The sequence below is a fragment of the Mastomys coucha genome, unplaced genomic scaffold (genome assembly GCF_008632895.1).
Source record: "Mastomys coucha isolate ucsf_1 unplaced genomic scaffold, UCSF_Mcou_1 pScaffold22, whole genome shotgun sequence".
NCBI lineage: Eukaryota > Metazoa > Chordata > Mammalia > Rodentia > Muridae > Mastomys > Mastomys coucha.
The window spans coordinates 231,437,585-231,456,834 of NW_022196905.1; the positions used below are offsets into that span (position 1 = coordinate 231,437,585).

At 42.7% G+C, this 19,250-nt stretch overlaps 1 protein-coding gene across 1 annotated transcript in view; it reads right to left on the minus strand.

The window, feature by feature from the left end:
- Positions 1-1,067: 1,067 nt before the first annotated feature.
- LOC116067860 overlaps positions 1,068-19,250 on the minus strand; it is a 104,369-nt gene continuing 86,186 nt past the window's right edge. Inside the window, exons 32-41 of the mRNA XM_031336871.1 lie at positions 15,941-16,094; positions 13,816-13,920; positions 11,317-11,421; positions 9,745-9,783; positions 8,113-8,253; positions 6,338-6,418; positions 5,961-6,108; positions 3,167-3,298; positions 1,735-1,807; positions 1,068-1,442 (exon numbers count right to left, since the gene is read on the minus strand). Of these exons, the coding sequence (XP_031192731.1) occupies positions 1,265-1,442; positions 1,735-1,807; positions 3,167-3,298; positions 5,961-6,108; positions 6,338-6,418; positions 8,113-8,253; positions 9,745-9,783; positions 11,317-11,421; positions 13,816-13,920; positions 15,941-16,094 (1,156 nt within the window). The 3' untranslated portion in view covers positions 1,068-1,264. The remainder of the gene's footprint in view (positions 1,443-1,734; positions 1,808-3,166; positions 3,299-5,960; positions 6,109-6,337; positions 6,419-8,112; positions 8,254-9,744; positions 9,784-11,316; positions 11,422-13,815; positions 13,921-15,940; positions 16,095-19,250) is intronic.

A 19,250-nucleotide genomic window follows, 5' to 3' on the forward strand; every position in this document is an offset into this window, starting at 1 on the left:
CAACAGAACTCCTAAGATGCAATGCTTTGTATGCTAATGATTTGTCTCATAGGCAGAGAGATTAGCAGGTGGGATTTAGGGCCTCTTGGCCCAGCCTTCTGGTAGGTAAAAGACTAGGACTAAAGGTTGAGTTAATTATAGATGGGCAGTAGTTTAGGAATTCATGACTAACAATGAAGCTTCCAAACCCCTGAAGGCTAGCACTGGAAGAGCTTTGGGACAGCTGAATATGTGCAGGGTCTTGGGATTCTATGATTCTGGAGATGTGTGGTTGTTCCAGGATTTATATCCAACCCCTCTGGCTCCAAAACAACAGCAACAACAACAACAACAACAACAACACAAAACAAAAACGAACTATTTTCAAGTCCAAAATTAGATTCTGAAGAACAATATGTGGTAGTGGTCTCTAGCTGGATCAGGGTCTTCCTACTAGGGTGCCATGGACTGAGCACTGTTACCCTAGTGAATTCTAAGTCCCTATACATGTCCTTCCATCTTATATAGTTACACAGAACAGTCTGAATCCTCATAGAATGTATGTCCAAGAAGAAAACACCTCCCTCTTGGAAACACCCACCCTGGAGGAAGCAAGGAGAGGAAGTGGGTAGAGGAGAGGTATAAGCCCCATATCTGCCGGGATTGGGCCATTGCTTCTCAGATCAGCTTGTGCTTTTTCTGAAGAGTAGATACTTGTTGCTTTGTGTGTTGTGATTCAACTCTTGACTACTTGATGTACTCGTGTGTCCCCCATGAATTATTCTTTTTTGGGAACAGAAGAACAGAGATTGCTGAGGAGATCAAGACTAGAGGAAACAGAGCTTCCCAGAACACTTACATGTGCATTGCTACTCTGTGATGCCCCTGGCTTCCCATGCTCCGTCGTTGAGTGTGATTCAGATACATCCAATGTCCCCATGAGTACCTCCAAGCATGCTGGGATTCAACAAGTATACGGGTCAAGCCATTCCTACAAGGGCCAATCTCCCTGATGATAGTCACTTCTCTTTACCTTTCTCTGGGGAGGAAGGGCTAATCTGCAGTTCAAAACACAGACACTGATTTGGTACCCCTCAAAAAAATTTATTTTATTTATTTTACAAATTCAAACCACAGCTACACACATCTATCTTCACTGGCTTCTGCCTACTTCCAAACAGTTCTTCAACCCTGAGATGAGAGAGCTCTCCGGGCTACAGGCACCTTCTGTGGGACAGCACTGACCAGGGTGCTAGTGGCTTCCAGGGTTGTGCTGCCTCCTACTTCATGTCTGAGTGTTTCCCTTGGTTGCCTCCTCCACCTCCGTAGCCTGGAGGCTGGTCCAGAAAGCTGCTTCCTTGTCTTTGAGCTTCTGGGCTTGCTGGGTGGTAGCTCCAATCTGAAGGTAACTCTCCTTCTCGTCATACTCTGGCCAGTGTGGCAGTCCCTCCCCATTTGGGTTCCTGAGAAGAGAACCAAATAGAGCTTTGCAAAGATGCTCTGTGGTCCTCAAGATCTCTCTGAGGGTTTTAGGAATGCCTTGGCATAGACATTGACAAGAGGCCACGCAGCCCCAGAGACACTTACTCACCTTCTGCAGGGCAGCCTGCCCAGTTTTAGAGAGTTCTCATTGTTAGAACACTACAGCCATTACTTTGGTTATTTAGACTTTAGAAACTGCCCCTTCCTATGGGGAGTGTCCCCAGCTCCCCACATCACCCACCAAACCTGCTCTATATTTTTCACCAGCCTCACCCATTTCGAGCAAAGTTGCCCCAAAACTTCATCATCATGGTACTGAGGTTGATCTCCTCCTCTGAGGCGCCCTCTGTGGGGAAGAAGACAAGAGTCCTTTTCTGCTCATGGTATGGTTCATGGGCAGTGTTAGCATCAGTCAGGAGTGTTCAGAAATTCACTATTACCATATACCTGCTGAGTAGGAATCCACATTCATAGAAGAGTTTGGCTGAATGTTCTGTTTAAGCTTGGACTATCTAGGACTCACAAATGGGCACATAGTTCACCCGTGAATGGGCTGCCTTTGTTTCTCATGGTCATCTGCTCTTGCAACACTAAACCCTAGAGTTTCCTTTGCCTCATAAGTTGCTGATGTCTGCATCTTTTCACATTCTCTCATTTACATAGATTCTGAAATATATCAGAATTGTTAGTGTTCTAAGGGCTCACCTAAATGTGAGGCACCCAGAGATACTGGTCTGCTATGCATAGCCATGATATGGGTCATGGGTCACCTACACATGCTGTGAGTAATGATGCTGAAAATATTTGTGAGAAGATTTTTTAAATATATGTTATTATATATTAAATATATTACATGCTTATATAGTTAATATATTTTATATATGATTATACTTAATATATTATATAAGCATAATGCATTTTAATACATTACATATCATTATATATTATACAAAATTTTGATATTTGGCATATAAGTGAGATATGGGTATATATATATATATATATATATATATATATATATTAGATCCCATCCAAGCTTAACACTAGCCCTAATTGTCTATTCTCTCACATCCTATATGCTCCTGAAATTAGAAATTCAAACAGTGGTATTCTTGCTTGAGGCAGAGCCCTGTAGGTAACCCAGCATTTGTTTCAGTGACATTACAGGTCAGGATCATGAAGGTTCTTTATGCCTGTTAGAGGAGGGGGGGACAATAAACTGCTTGATGTAGTTCTGTCTTTGTTATAGTTTGAATGTGAAATGTCCCCATTATGGTTGTATGTTGGAATACTAGGTTTCCAGCTGGTGGTCCTGTTTGGGGCAGCTGTAGAACTCTTAGAAGGTAGAGACTTGTAGGGAGCAGGTCACTGTGGGTGACTCTTGAGGCTTATACCCTAAATCCACTTCCTAGTGCTCTCTGATTCCTAACTGCTGGTACAGTGTGAGCAACCAACCCAATGGCCCTGCTACCATGCTTTTTTCACTGTGTAGAAGGTGGTGGCCCTTTGAAACTGTGAGCGCAAACAAACCCTTTTTCCTTAAATTGCCTTGGGCAGGTATTTTGCCACAGAAATGTATAAAATAACTAACATGAACATGTTAGGAAACTAGGATTCGGAGGGGAGACATTTGCTTAAGGCCACCAAATAAAGACTAGACCCCAAGGCTCTTAACTTGAAGTTCAACCCAACAGTGAGCCATTACCTTTTAAAAATGGTGTCCCCCAAACAGAGTAAACTTCATCTCCATGGTCTGCGATCACTGTCTTGGGTCTCAGGTCGGACACAAAGCTTGGGCGATACTTAAACTCATACATGTACGTAGGGGCTCCAGCATCTGAGAAGACACGGACTCAGGTATGCATGCTACCAGATACACATGGGTGGTATAACAGCCCCCAAAATCCACAGCTAGGAGGGACACACAGCTTTAGGGGATCCTAGGAGCTTGCTTGGTGCTTGGGACTAATGTTGGTAAAGCTGGAATTTAAACATATTGTTTTGTTGTTGTTGTTGTTGTTTTGGTTTGGTTTTTTTTACTGAATATCCAAGCTTCCTGCCTAAGTAGTACATGCAAGTCTAGGAAGAACATGAGCTTTTGGGTTTCGTGAAACTATGAAACTGAAGTTTCTTATTTGAATCTTGCTTGGATGTGAGCATTAAGACCATTAGGCATGAAGGGAAATGAGTTTGCCTCTCTTCTCCTGTTCTTTGACTTTCTCTCTCACCACCAAAGATGTCACATCTAAGCCGATGCAACATTGCTCCAGCCACTGAGTCACTGTATCAGATAATACTTTTGCTTATGTACTAAGCCTTGCATCCCAGGTACCTCAGTAGTAGTGGTCAGAGGACAGCATAGATGCCAGCAGAAAGTGTCTCTGAACCGCGAATCAGGGTGGTGCAAAAAATCTGACTCTTTTTCCCTGATTGCTTTCTGTAAGAATCTTGAAAAACATAGAAAAAAAGAAAAATATTCCTCATGATCCCACCCTTGATGTTTAAGCATATATCTTTCTCTATATAAACTGGGTAATAGTGTCCAAGACATCTTGCAGCATAGTGTAATCATTTTCCATGTTATTAAATATTCATCCATAAAATAGCAGACAGTTATGACACCTCAGCCTGAGGATACAGAGTTGGCTTTACTGAATTGCCTTCTCAGCCACCACCATTGTCCTAGGGTTTAGGAAGAATTGGAGTTTTGAACAAGTATCCCTTCATGGTCCTGTGATCCACTTACTAAACAGTCACTATAAGGTCATGAACAATTTGCTGACAAACCCAGCCAACTACAAGAGGAAAATGACTGCAGAAGGAACCGCAAGCTGCAGTCTGGAGAAGAGAACATTTCTCTTTAGTCAGTGTGACTGGTTTTAAACCTCTTGCCTCAAACCACTGAGATGAGATTAGTGAAATTTGGACAATTATAAAACAAATCATCAATGGGAAATGGGACATAGACACTTGAGTAAAAACAATCAGCAGGAAAGGGTCCTGGGAGGCTCTGCAAACAGCACCTAGAAGAACACATCTCACCTTTAGGTGGGTTGCAGGCTTTCATAACATCCTACCTTACCTCCACTCCCTTGGGACAACATTGGGAAGTCCCAGAGAAGACCCACGTCAGCCCTCAGAGTACTCACACATCTATGTGTTGAGCTGGACAAAGGCCAGGTGTGGACAACAATGGTCCCCCGATCCCTCTTCCCTCATGTCCTAGAGCCCTCTGCCTCTGAGCTTTAGGTCCTGTGTAGTCTTTAATCCTGTGTGGCTTGTTCCACTTTTCCTCCAGCCCTAGTACTGTGAACAAGCTGCCTTATGGCACCCTCTGAACATGAGCAGGTTCTCTGAAAGTTACTTTTAGGCATCATTTTGAGTGAATGAAGGACTACTAGAAAACCATCAAGTATTATTTCTGGGTGTGAGCAGTGTTTAGGGAAGACTGACATATGACTTTACACTAAATGGGGAAGTTCTACTCTCAGTATGGACAGGTGTCATCTGACCTGCTGGGCTTCACAAAGAAGAAAACAGAGAGAACCTCATGTCCTCTCTCCTGGAGCTTCTTCTTCTGACCTTGAACACCTGCCTAGGACACCAGGATGTTCAAACCTGGACTTGGAGACTTACACCAAGGCTCTCCAAGCGCTTCTGGCTGCTGGGGTTAGATTGAAAAGCGCCATTAGCTTCTCAGGCCCTATGGCTTTCAATCCTGTAGTCATTTTATCAGAACCACAGGGTCTCTGAACTGTTTCTGACCCCAGAATTCTTGGCCTTAATAATCCCACAAGTTAATTCCCTCAATATATTCCCTCTCATCTGGCCTGACTGCCTATCAGTTATCTATCTCCTACTGCTAAAGACTCTCGGCAGACCCTACCAAACTTGCCAAGTGTTTGCACTTTATATACACCAGCGTAAGTTCACATCAGGAGCCTGTAGCAGATGCTGCTATGCCTCACACATACCTCTTGTTTACAGGCAGGTTAGCTCTAGCACCTGAAGCTCTTCGGCTGAGGCTTTGGTTATTGATACAGATAACCGTGTCCATGTGTGAACAGGTCAAGGAATCAAGGAACTAACTCACTGAGATAACATTCAACCAATGTCAAGTGTGTGCTGAAGGGTATGCCTACTTCCTTTGCCACTCAGATGGGATAACCTTGAGATGTGTCTTCTGCATGACTCCATGAACTCCCTGGCAACTCCCTCTTGGGTAGTGAATCACTGACTGGTCTCTTTCCAATATCATATTCTCATCTCCTTATAAGTGGTGAATGAGATTAACTCCCAAATCGACTACTTGCATGTGTGCCCAGGCATAGAGATTCATGTAAAAGAGAAACTCTTCATGTAAAAGGAAATGTAGAATATACCCCATACCACCTCTGGACCATAGGAAATGAACCTTTGAGTCATTACCCCCATCAGTTTCCACATTTGACTATACTGGGAGTGAGAGTCCCTCTGTTGTCCAGTCCCCAAAGACTCACCTCTGTGATAGCGAGCCACAGTCACGGATGGCACAGCAAATAACACATCTCCCATCATGTCTAAAAAGAGGTCTTTCTTTTTGTCAGGGCAATCTGATCCTCCCAAATACTTCTCAGTGGCCACTGGAGTCAGTTCCTTAGAGATATTCTGAAATAAATCAAGAAAGAGCTCACCCCCAAGCAATGAGCAATGTATGTTTTCCAGCCTACTGAGAAGACTCTGACTAACTATGACCATCTTTAGTGCCATGTTAATACTTACTGTATGGTGGGAACTCCAGATTCTAGTTCCCTTTTAATCTACCTTTTACTTGAGCTGTGACTCAGGGTGAACCCTCAGCCCTTCCTTGAATCTCCCAGATTCCATTGATACTTACAGAAAGTGGGTAGGATTTCCACAGGAGAGATGTGGCTGACTTCTGGTCCAGTTTGCCTTCAGAAAGTGGATAGCCCATCATCTGTTAAAGAATGGTTAGTTATTTGTCAATTGTTGGGAATTAACGGGAATAACCAAACCCGTCAACCAAACTGATGCAGAATGGAGGTGTTTGCAGGCCCTGATGTGCATGAGTTCTGATGAATTAGACAATAGTAGTTAACTTGATGGATTTATTCAGAAACTGAAAGAATACAAAGAGATTTAAAACGTGTTTAGCAGAAGCTGACTCTTTGTGTCTGTGTGTACATGAGTGTGTAGTGTGTGGATGTGTATATAAGTCTAAATGCATTTGTAAGTATGTGTGAGCATATGTTGGTTTATAAAGTCGGAATACACACAAGATCCTCCAGGCAGTGAGAGAAAATAAAGAGCAGGCATTTAGAAACCAAGAACCAGTGGGTAGAAGTCCCAAGACATCCCACTACCAAACAATGTGACTGAGGAATCCACCAGCAACCATTATAGCTGTGTCATTTGATAATCTTTGAAATATTTCTGTATCGAGAACTGTAAAGCTCTTATCATATGCCAATGTGTGAAAACTCTGCAGTCAGAGACAATCTAGTATCAGCATGGTTGTAAAAGTATGACTCATCCCCTGTCATGCTTACTTGGGAAGCTCGGTACTGCCAGGAGAAAACCTGAGGTTGAACAGGCTGTCCCTGGCCTCTGTTGAAGCAGCTACTGCAGAATGCTTCCACTTACCAATCTTTAAGATACTCCTTGAGGTATTAATGCCTCAGTCAAAACAGTTTCCTCGAGGACAGAGGGAAATTTTCTCTTTTTGAAGCTTCTTTGAAGTAAAAAAACAAAACAAAACAACCAACCAACCAAACAAACAAAAAAACCCCAAAAGCATTTGAGGATATTGCTCTGTTTTTCTCTTCCAGTTTTTATGGAAGGAAAAAAAATCCTTAACTTTGATAATAGGCTCAACTTTAACTTACAGATCTGAATCTTTCCACAAAGAGAAGGATGTTTCTCCTGCAGATGAGTATGGACCAACAATTCTGTATCTGGCCACACAGACTCACTCCCTCTAGCACACTGGCTCTTGGAGAACATCGTAGCATTGAAATCTCTCCCACTGTTGGTGGCAGGGATCTGAGCTAATTTTGTAGTCCATCTCTTTCCTAACGCAGAATGCAGTCTTACTACTAAATGAACGGCATCATTCTACTTGAATATGTATTTTTCACTATTTTTAGCACAAAAACTCCCGTTTTCCTTTTGTATGACATTTTTCATTTAAGTAGAACAATCTTCTCTAGTATTTGTAATAAAACAACTTAGTGTGCTTGTGGAGCTCTCTGGGGCGTGAGTCCAACTTCAAGGTGGAAGCAGCTGTGTTCTAGCCTGACTCCTGAACTCCCGGCTCCCTCTCCTTTCTTGGTGTCCTTAGCTATTTCATCTGAACAATTTCTATCACTCTCTGGTCTTTGGGCTAACAAGAGCTGGCACTTATCATCATTACAGATCTCTCACTTGGAATGTGTCAGGATTCTTTAGAGAAAGGCAAAGAATGTGAAGGGAGGAGCTCCTGGGACCGCCCTTCCCAGAGCACAACTGGACCATCTTGGAGACTGTTTCCATGGAGATGCCTACTTGTGACAATGGGAACAGCTTCCATGGATTCAAAGAAAAAGGAAGAAATCCTGAGTGCAGATAAAGTTGGGTTCTGGGGTTAGGTTTATGAGATCACTATTTTCTCACCGTTGGAATAAACCAGCCAAACTCTTGCTTGTTGATACCCACGATGTAGGGCACAGCGTTGAAGTTCTTCTCAGCCAGGATCTCTTCAGGTGCTTTTGGTAGAAGTACCCCATCAATCACAGTGGTCAGGAAAGGGTAGCTCTGGGGGGCAAAGCAATATGTGGTTACTTATTCCAGACAACCCCTGTGTCTTCTTTGTTGTCTGTCGGTGAAACCCACACTATCAAACTACATGAGCCTGGGCAGTGACCAGAGAAGTTCAATGCCCCCAAAGTGATTAAGTTTCAACAAAGGGTTAGAACTTTGACTTGTGGATACATTCTGGAATATTTGTATATATAATGAAGTTCCATAGAAATGGAATCCAAGTTGAAACATGAAATTCACTAATGCAATTTTAAAAGATTTATCTTAACTTTAATTATGTGCATATGTCTGTGTGGGGTACATGCATGTAAGTGCATGTTTCTACAAAGGCCAGAAGAGACATTGGATTTTGAGCCAGTAATGGCCCTAGGAACTAAACTCAGGTCCCTTGCAACAGTTGCAAGTGCTCTTAATCTCTGAGCCATCCTTTTAGCTCTCTCACTTAATAATTGATAACATCTAATACCTAACATTTTGACTATAGCTTGCCATAGAAGCCCATTTGTGGAATTTTCTGCTGACTGTGGAGCACTGTTCTATGTAAGAGAAGTGGATCACTTTGCACTGGGTGCCTCGAGGAAAAGCTCAACATTTTCCTGACACTAAGGAACATAACTGTAGTTTTTCTGGCTTCTTTTTCACAACTATATTGTCTATTATACATTTTTAATATCCTTCCTCATGCCATGAACACATACATAGATTTAGCTTCTTTCTCCTCTTTCTGCAGCCTCATCAGACATTATAGGTGTCAGATTAGTACCTTGTGGGATAGCCTCATTTACATGTAGACAAGTCCACATTGCTCTATTTCATTTACTCTGTTGGATGCACCCCTCCCCTTGGCATGGGAAGGCTTCAGGAAGGTCGAGAGTACCATCTGTTCACTGCTCTATCCCAGTTGCAGAGCTGGTTTTCACCTCATTGTAAAACTTTGATGAATGACTAAAAGAACCCCACAACAGCCTCACAAAGACAATCAGTGGATTGCTAGGACACCCAGGGAGAGAGTGTAGAACAGGACTATAGATATTTGACATTTGCACAGCAGATGTCACAGGTCAAAGGGCACTGCCAGAAGGTGGGAAGACAGGGCTGGAACTGGAGAGCCAAGTGTATCAGTCCTGAGCATCTCAGTGAAGACTCCTCAGGTCCTTACGGAAGCACCTTTGCCCCTTCCATGGAAGGTTCTAGTCTATTCTCCTCCTACAGGGCCATACTATGAGCAGGAAATGTAAATGAGAAGGAAATCCCTGAGCCCATGAGGCTGAGCTCCTCATTAGTCACCCTGTACTGTGACACACAGCTCTGCCTGTGGTTTTCCTGGCTATGTTATTCTGGCAAGGGACTTCCTTCTCTGGGCTTCTGCAGCATGCGTGCTGAGAGTAACTAGTATTTTATAAGAATAATTCTTTGCTCCATAGTTAATTGAAGCTTAAAGGTCTTAAGACTTGGCACCTATAATGGAAAAGCAGAGATCCTTACCTCTCTGGGGTCTCCAAGCAAATCAAGAGCAAAGAATTTCTGTGGAGACAAAAGCCGATGTGATGAGCAAAAGGCCCTGTACCAAGGCTGAACTTTAGCTACACTTCTGAGTTGTCAAGTTTTCAGTTCTGGTCCCTCCTTGGCTGGGCCCAGTGTGGGAAGACCTGAGCTCTACTGGACATGAGAACATGGTGGTGGAGTAAGACAAAGATGGATAGACACAAGCAAAGAGACAGACCCTTGGACCCAGCGTGAGGACCCCAGCTCTAGAGATGACACAGTTAGTGTGCCCACCTTTCCTTATATGCCTTTTTATTCTTCTGTTACAAGAAGAATCACTGAAGTATTTGTCTCCAAGCTTTAAAAACCGATCATGCTTTCTTCCAACAGTTTGATCATTTTATGAGAATCTAAATTGTCAGAGCAAACAGGCAGTGCCCAGTGCTAATGGGGGATATTATGGGGTATAGAATTATCCTCTAGCAGCTAGCACTGAGAAAGAATGAAAGCAAGAGTGGGAGGTAGGAGGTTCAAAGTTTTAAGTTTCTCTGACCTCACACTCATATCTTCCCAATGAAGGGACTAGGTCATGTGGCCTCAGATGCTGTGTATTCTGGGTATTTGCTCTAACAAGCCTCCTTGTGGCAACAGAGAATCATGATTATCTCTTCTAGTGTCATCTTTCTTTCAAGCATTTTAGCTGGATGTAATGAGTGCACAGTCTATCTTCTTACCTCATCTGGGTAGACATCTGAATGGATGGATGGTTATATAGTATATGATGGTCATATTGGTGAATTGGATGAATTAATGCATAGAGAGCAATAATGAGAAGGTAACAACAATATATCCTCATTTGGTTGGAATGGATGGTGAGTGTAAATTAACAGTGATTGGATGATGCGTAGGTATTAAAACAGTCAAGAACAGGTAAATGAAGCAATATAGATGGACTGCTATTGCATTTGTGGCAGTACATTGTGCTTAATAGGTAGATAAGTGGCTGGATAAATGGATGATGGATATATAGATGAATAAACAGATAAATGTGTGGTTATCCTAGAATCAGACCACTACTAACTTATAATTGATAGTTTATCATTGTTAATTATGTATCTCTATTCTTGATCCTTCCTAATTCAAAACTTACAGAAAGACTAGGGAAGATTGAAACTAGGAAAAATACTTGCCAAGTTCTATTTCATAAAGTCAATTAATCTAGTGTTAGACAAATTATAACACTTCTGAAAAAAAATTTTATGCTTAGTATTTCCAGCCCTAAAATTTAGGACAGTTGTCACTTCTGTGAATAGAAAATGCTTAACTTGTTACAATACATTCATCTATTATAATAGCAAAATCACTGTTTTGAGAATCCTGGGATATTGTTATGCATTTTTTCAACATAACATTTTGAACACTTTTGACATTTGAATCATTTTGCAGTAAAAACATCTAACTTGTATCAGAGGGCTGACACTGTAAAAGAAAGGTCTCTACGTAGTTGTTCAGGACATGAGGAGCACTGCACCTAGGACAGAGTGTGGGGAGTACTGACTTAGCCACACCTACCATCTTCAGGGTTGTTGTCAAGAGTTCCTCCTCTGTCTTCTCACGCAGACAGTGAACTATATCGGCTGATGTAGTGGCCGGACACCCCGTAGCAATGGCAACTTGCTGCAGCGATCACAGGGAACAGCACAGATAAATGGCATTGTCTCTCCCCTCCATGAACACACAGAGAGGGATTCTATCTTGCCATGCCCACTTGTCTACTCCAATAAAGTCTGCAGTGTCAGGCTTGAAGGCATGATCACGGACCAGAGGCATATAGCTTCAAAGGGAGTTTGCCTCCTAGGTATTCAGTTAGTCACTGGCATCTCCTAACTCAGACATGTTCCAGATTAGTCTTTCAAATACTCAACATTCCTTCTTATTCAGGCATAAAGGTGCCCCAAGAAATGATTCGTAAATAGTTAAAACTAAGATTAAGCATTGTTTCCTGGCCAGCACAGTCTTCCAATATATCTTAACTTATTACCAAGCTGTCGTTAGCTTGGCATTTCTCACAAGGAAACTGCTTTATCAGACAGGGTATCCTCAGAGTTAGGAATAGAGGTCAGGCACTATTGCTAATTGTACACATAGTTAGAATTCTCAGAGCAGTCCCACAGAAGACAGAATTGCTTTACATAACAGAGAGTAATTGAAGGGCTTCCCTCACTTAAGGGCATTCTCAAGAACTGCTAGATTGGGACTTCCTGGTGCTTGCCTCTGACAGACCCAGAGAATTAGCTTGGGACTGCCAAGATAGTCCCAGCAGGAAGGGCACCACTGCTCTTCTGCTTTGCACCTGGATGCCTGATCTTACCAACCTTGATGTGACCATCACTTGCCTACTTGACTTCTGTCTTGCTGTCTGATTTTACTGACCTTGATGTGGCCCTCACCTGCCTACATGACTTTTGTCACTCACCCTGTTTTCTGTATACTATATAAGCCTGGTTTTCACTTTGTACATACACATTCAGATTCAAGATTCAGGCATTAGAGACAGAGCATTCGAGCTTCGAGCCCCATGCAGTCCGCAGCCCCCCGGGCCCAGAGTGCTTCACCTGTCCAGAAGAGGTGGCTACTTTAGACCCAGTGTGTTTCAGGTGGCCTCAGATGTACCTCAACTGCTGAGATGCCAGATTTTTCTTTTCTCTTTGGTAATGACTGTAGAAGTCTAATGCCATTTTTAAGAAAACCACTCAGACTCAGCACTTCTTTGTGTCGACTCTGTTTGTCACTTGCCAAATTCTTTGCCCATCTGACCAGAACTCTCATCCCATGGAACAAGAGGTCCCCACAGCAACCCAGTCCATGGCACTATCTCAAGCCCAGTTTTGGGATGTGATAGCAGAAAGTGCTCTAGACCAGCAGGTGAAGGCTGTGGGTTGAGCAGCATTGCCCTGTTACTGAATGAATTGTGACATGAGTCACTTACACGTTAGTGTCTTAGTTGCCATTTCTCTGATAACATGGTTATGGTTATTTAAAAGCCCACTGTTTTAAGAACGACAGTGTGAAACAGTGGATAGACACATGTAATCCCAAATTGTACCTTTTGATTTCATATTTTGTTGTTAGGGAGAACTGTCAAAGCAAAAATACTCCTCTGCCACCCCATACATAACAGAACAAAGCTACCTTTTTCATGAACCTAGAGAAAATTTGTAATCTCGAGGGCAGATGTGGTACCCATGTGGACTGGAAGCAAACTGGTTGGAGGAGGAGGCACAGATGGATAGAGGATGATGGCGGGATGCACTTGGCTGACTGTTCTCTGTTCCTCCTGTCTGCTCTGGCCACACCAGGTTTCCCTCATTCTTCCTCACAGGATTCTCCTTTGCATGGGACATTTGCACAGAACATTTGCACATACCGTTCCTTCTTGGGCTATCCTCTGCTCACCAGGTAAATATGTTGCTTCTTTCTGATCTTTCTGGTTCTTACTTATTGCCTATGTTCTCACTAACTGTTTTTTTGTTTGTTTGTTTGTTTTTGTTTTTTTTTTTTTCATTTTTGCGATTTCATCAGATACGGTTATTCTCTTTCCTTTATGCATCTTCTTATTACTGAAACCTTACCATTGGTTACACAATTTAAAAAAAAAATGAATCTCCTTAAGTAGAATGGATGCTTTCTAGGTTGCCAGGTTACCAGGGCCTCAGGGAGGAATCATCCCAGATCCATAGCCTGCAAGCAGAGCACCGGAACTCAGATTCTGACAAATATGTAATTATAGGCCATTGATCACTGTCCAGCCTAGCCTGTTTTGGTACACTTGGAACCATGTGCTCAGTGGACATTGCAGTGAGCTGACAGGTCATTGTCTTGAGCTTGGGTCTCAGCTTGGCACTGATCACTTAATGACCTCAATAAATCATGTTTCCTAACTAGACATTGAGAGAACGAGTGTTGTCTCTAACGCTCTTCCTATACTTAGGGATATCACCTGAATAACTCAATGAGAATTTTCCTTGAAGGTTCTTGCAGAGCTTAGAATGGGCTACCCTGATGACCTACCTCAGCCGCACGCCTTGTATTCTCCCTAAACAGACATGGCGTGAGGGCCACACCACTCTCAGAAATGGCCCTGTGGAAGAGGTTCTTGGTCAGTGGAGATAAAACCTGGGAAGGAAGAGAGGAGGAGAGTTTATGCTCAAGAGAGATGGCAACTGACCTGCTCATCTTGTAAGGTTTCCTCTACCGATACCCCTTGGCTGCAGATTCTGGTTCTCACTGGATGTGACCGCTCCTTCCTTCTTTGCCTCTGTTTGCTTCCCAGCTTTCCTCAGAGTCAGGGCTAGAGTTGGGAATATGTGGCATGCACCCACTATGAAAATCAGCAACACTGGAAAGAAAGATTTGCAGTTCCTAGCTACAAAGTCTATTTCAGTGTCCCTATTACTCAGAAATGTCCCAGAGAAAAGGATAATGAGCCTCCGTAAGATTATTTTAAAGACATTTCCTTGATGAGGGGTAAGGATTATACTTACCTGTGGGTATAAAGACCGATATTTAGAAGGTTTTTTTTCAGTGGAATACTAGGTACACATCAAGTGTATATTAAACACACTCAAGAGCAGGTCTCATGCTCAGGAGTAATTGGCTAACAACACAAGAAGAAAATGGTTTTTGTATAGGAATGCTTTTTATTGCTTTTTTTTTTGTTCATTTGTTTATTTGTTTTTTTGTTGTTGTTGTTTTGTTCTTTGTGTTTTTGGCTTTGATTTTTGTTTGCTTTGGTTTCTTTTAAGACAAAAAACATAAAGTTGATGGGTAGGAGGAGTTGGGGGAGGGGAAGAACCTGATCAAAATATATTGAAAAATATATTTTATATTTTAATATTTTGTATTATTTTATTTTATATTATTTTTATTTTATATTATTTTTATAAAATATAAAATATATTTTAAACATATTTATAAAATAATTTGTAAAACCCAACAAACACAAATTAAATAAAGTGAAAAGAAACAAAATTCACTGTGTATATGATAGTAAAAATGAGAGAAAACTTTAAAAGTTCAAATATTATAATACTGGGTAATAAAAATGTTTTATAATGGAATACTATGTTATTGTAAAAGCAAGTACCAAGGAAAGATGATTTGCATTTTAGGGAGTGTTTGCTGTGGGGTATACTGAGGGAAGTTTTTTCTTAAAATGTTATGTGATACATAGAAGAGATAAAGAGGTGGGGTAGGGAAATGGTAAACAGAGGCCCGAGATAGAGATAAAGCTGTCAGAGAAAGACAAGAGAAATGGATATTAAGATGCCACAGAGACATCACTTGGGTGCTGGGACTGTGGATGACTTCTTTCTCTGACATCTTTTTTTTTTCTCCTTTTAAATCTTTTAAAATATAAAATATTATCCAGTGAATATTCCACTATGAATCTGATACATGTTGAAAAGGTAATCGGGCTGATGGACCCAGCTCTGAGATGCCTGGAGGATTTTGTACAGCTCCCAGGAGGATCATCTCACTGGACAGCTCCCTGTGCTTTTCTATAGCTTCCCTCAGTGTGCTCCCATCTCTATAGTGGCAAGTTCACTCACATCATAGGCTGTCTGTGACCTCCTTTGCCCCTCCCTGCCCCTCTCTGTTACCCTCCATGCTCTTCCCCTCTCTCACTGACTTCCCTTAAAGTACAGTGCCTTAGGCCCAGAGAGCATGAACATGCCACACGGCAACCTCAGAGGAAGCCCTTTCTGCTCTCAATGCTAACATTCTCCCTACCTGTAAGTGGAGTTTCCAGCCAAATGGTGACTTTCTAGCTGATCGTTGGCATCTCTTTATTCACCCCAAGTTACATGAGTTGCAAAACCAAAGTGATTAGGAAGAAGAGAGAACTCAACCAAAAGAGAGGAGTAGGAACAGTATGGTCACAGGCTCAGCTGGACATTCTTTTGGCTCCAGGACACAAAGGTAAGGTCTACTCAGACCTCACCTACTCACTACTCAGCTCCTCTTGGGAGCTCTTGGTATTTAGTTCTAAATTGCCTGATACTGAGCCACAAGTACAGTCAATCTGAATCCAAGTCTTGCCAGCCAATGTGCCCATGGCTAGACTGAATGGTCTTCAATAGCATCAGCAGCCACTTCAACCCTAGACACGGGGCTTGGTGCCAGGAATACTTACAAGGACAGAGACACTTTCGCCACCTGCTGATTCGCCAAAGAGGGTCACAGAACTTGGGTCCCCTCCAAAGTTAGCAATGTTGTTCTGGACCCACTGCAGTGCAGCCACTTGGTCAAAGTGACCCCAGTTCCCTCGGCTGTGTTCATCTCCTGTGCTGTAAGGGAAGGGGGAGAGTTAGAGAAGGAGACATTATAGGTGGCTATGATGGGCTAGGAGCTGGCAGTGGCTAGGGTGTAGATTATCCTTCACTGATTTGTATGTTAAAAGTTTCGTCTCCAATGTGGGGATTCTTGGAGTTGCTATAACCTTCAAAGGGTCTGTTGTTAGGTAGTTGAGCTATTGAGGGTACTAAAATGAAAATTGTTCTAGTAGTATTCTCGTAAGTTCTTATGAGAAAGTTATAGATATCAAGCTTGATTCCCTACTTGCTTGCTGGCTTCCTGATATGCCCCATTGTCACAATATCATCTGCTACAATGTGACGCAGCCCAGAGGTTTCACAGCTGGAATCATGGTACTTGGACTTTTAACCTTTAAAGCCCTGTAATAGACACATTTAAAATTTTAGATTTATTTTACTTTTAGTTAAGTGTATGTGTGCAGTGATCTGTACACGTGAGGATGCCGGCGACAGCGAGAAGCCAGAAGCATGGGATCTCCCTGGAGCTAGAGTCACAGGCAATTGTCAGCTGTTCTGTATGGGTGCTAGGAATTGAACTTGGGTCCTCTGTGAAAGCAATATTTACTCTTAACCACTGAGCTATCTTTGCAGTCCAACCTTATATTTTACAAAATACTAAGCTTTAGGTATTATATTATATCCATGGAAAATAGCCTAATACAGAAAATTAGTCCCAAAGAATTGGTCCACTGATATAACTGTACTAGACTATGTGAAAGAAGCTTTGGGGAAAGTGTAAAGGATTTGGAGAAGCAGGCTAGTCATCCTGAAGTGCTGCATGCAGGATGCTATAGATGACTCAGGTGACAAGGATGTTAGGGGAGTAATTGAAGATGGATACAATCTCTGATTATAATAAAGGCTACTCTGAACATCTTCACAGAGAACTTGGACAAGCTAAACCCATGCCCTAAAGCCTTATTGGAGGTTAACATTAAGACTGATGGAGCACTTTACATGGAGAAAGCAATTTCTAAATAACAAAGCCTTCGGGATATGATGTGGACATATTGGCTATTGGAGATTTTTAGTGGGACTAAAGAGCAAAGTTGAACAGACTAAAAATAGTAGTGTGTGGTTAGAGAAGGAATGGAGGAAAAAGCATTTGGGGGTAGAGCCAAGAGATCATGGACTAACGAGATGAGCAGGAGGCTGATCATCAGGATAACAGGATAAAGGTTTCTGACCACCCATCACAGGCACAGATGCCTTCCAAGACATGATTACTTCAAGGGAAGAGTTCGAGACCTTCCCTTGGTCTTTCTACCCAAAGCCATCTCAAGATTTTGCTCCTAGCTGGCAGAATCTTCAATCATAAGAAACACACTTGTTAGATAGGTGGGAGCCCTCTTTGGAGGGGAATATAGCTCAATACAGAATAGTCACTGCATTAGAAGCAGTGAGAAAAACTAAATGGCCACTATAGAAACATAGGCCAGAGACACAGAACTTTGATGTTTGTAGGAGTAAAGAACTGATGAGCAGCTGGGCTCTGTATTTGAAAGGTAGAGCTAGGAAGGTTTGCTGGCCACACAAGTGTGGGGTATGAAATAAAGCAGAATCTAGACTTTCATAAGGACTTTACTATGAGCAATCAAAAGTAGAAAACCTAGGACACCTGCTTTGGGGCCTTAGGAAAACAGGAAGATAGATTTTGTAGTCTAGATAGTTGTCAAGAGTTCATACTGTCTCTGTGAGGTAGGGTAGTCCTAGGTAGACATCCCAGGAAACATGAGGAGATAGTTAAAGATGGCATCTTGGTTTCAAAGGAGAGGAGAGTGTCTTAGTTACTGCTGTATCCCTGTGAAAAGATACTATGACCAAGGCAACTTATAAAAGAAAGATATAATTGGGAGAATGCTTACAACTGTTTCAGAAAGCCAGTTCCTATCATGGTGGGAAGGCTAATAGCAGCTAGGCTGGTAGGCAGGACACTGGAGCAGTAGTTGAGAGCTTATATAATATCCATAGCATCAGGCACAGAGAGAGAGTGGGGCTGGGAGGGAGGGATGGAGATGGGAAGGGAGAGGGAGAGGGAGGGGGAAAGCGAGGGAGAGGGAGATGAGGGATCATGAGTTTTTGTAATCTCAAACCTATCCCCCAGTGACATGTGTCATCCAACATGGCCAGATCAATTATTCCTTCCCAAAATACTTCTACTAACTGGCGACCAAACATTCAAATATATGAGTCCATGAGAGCGAGCCACTTCTCATTCAAACCACCACAGTGAGGAATGCTGGGAATTACTGGACAGGGAGGAGGAGACATACAGAGGCCTGAGGATGTGGAGGGAAGGAGCAAGGATCATAAGCAGTCACGGAGGTGCAAACCAGCCAGAGGTCAGAGAAAAGAGGCAATTAGAAGCATGTGCACTCGCCCAGCTGTTACAGAGGGGTCAAGACACTGTTCAAGGGAGGGTAGAGATCACTGGTGGCTTCAGCAAACACAGCCTGCTGGGCATGGGGGAAGGAGAGGAGAGAGAGAAGAGATGGAGGGACTACTTTTGGCAGGCTTGCTGAAATAGAAAGCAGAGCAATAGAATCTGGGTGAAAGACACACGGCATCTTAAGAGGAAGGTGAGTTCTGGCTGAGAGGCAGACCACAGCCATCTTCCAGCTCCAGTTCCCCTCCTGGGCAGCTGGAGCTCAGCAGGACTGCTTAGCAATGTTCTCAGGTCTGTACATTCCAGGTCACGTACATGCAGAAAAGGCTCCCAGAGTTTTAATGCAGGAAACCTAGTCCTGACCTCACAGATCTGACAAAGAGACTCTAGCCTGGACCCCTGCATTTGCCAGATGCTAAGGAGGAAGTGAGCTGTGTGCACCCTAACACCCTAACAATGTTCCCTAGGGTCAGATCCTCTGACAGCTTCCACCAACCCCAGTCACTCATTTCTTAACACAAAAGCATTTTCTAAATTCTTTTGTGCCTCCTGTCCCAGGAGATGTGACACTGAACTTCTTTGCTGTGCAGTGATGGCTGTCAGAAATTCACTGTGGTGTGCAGTACTACTGAGAGGAGATATGTGTTTCAGAGCTGTTTAAAAAGCTGCTAGGCGCATCTTCTCTCCGGTGAGTTCCTAAGCCGGGAACAGTCAGCAAGGAGACACAGACCCCAAGAGTCGCA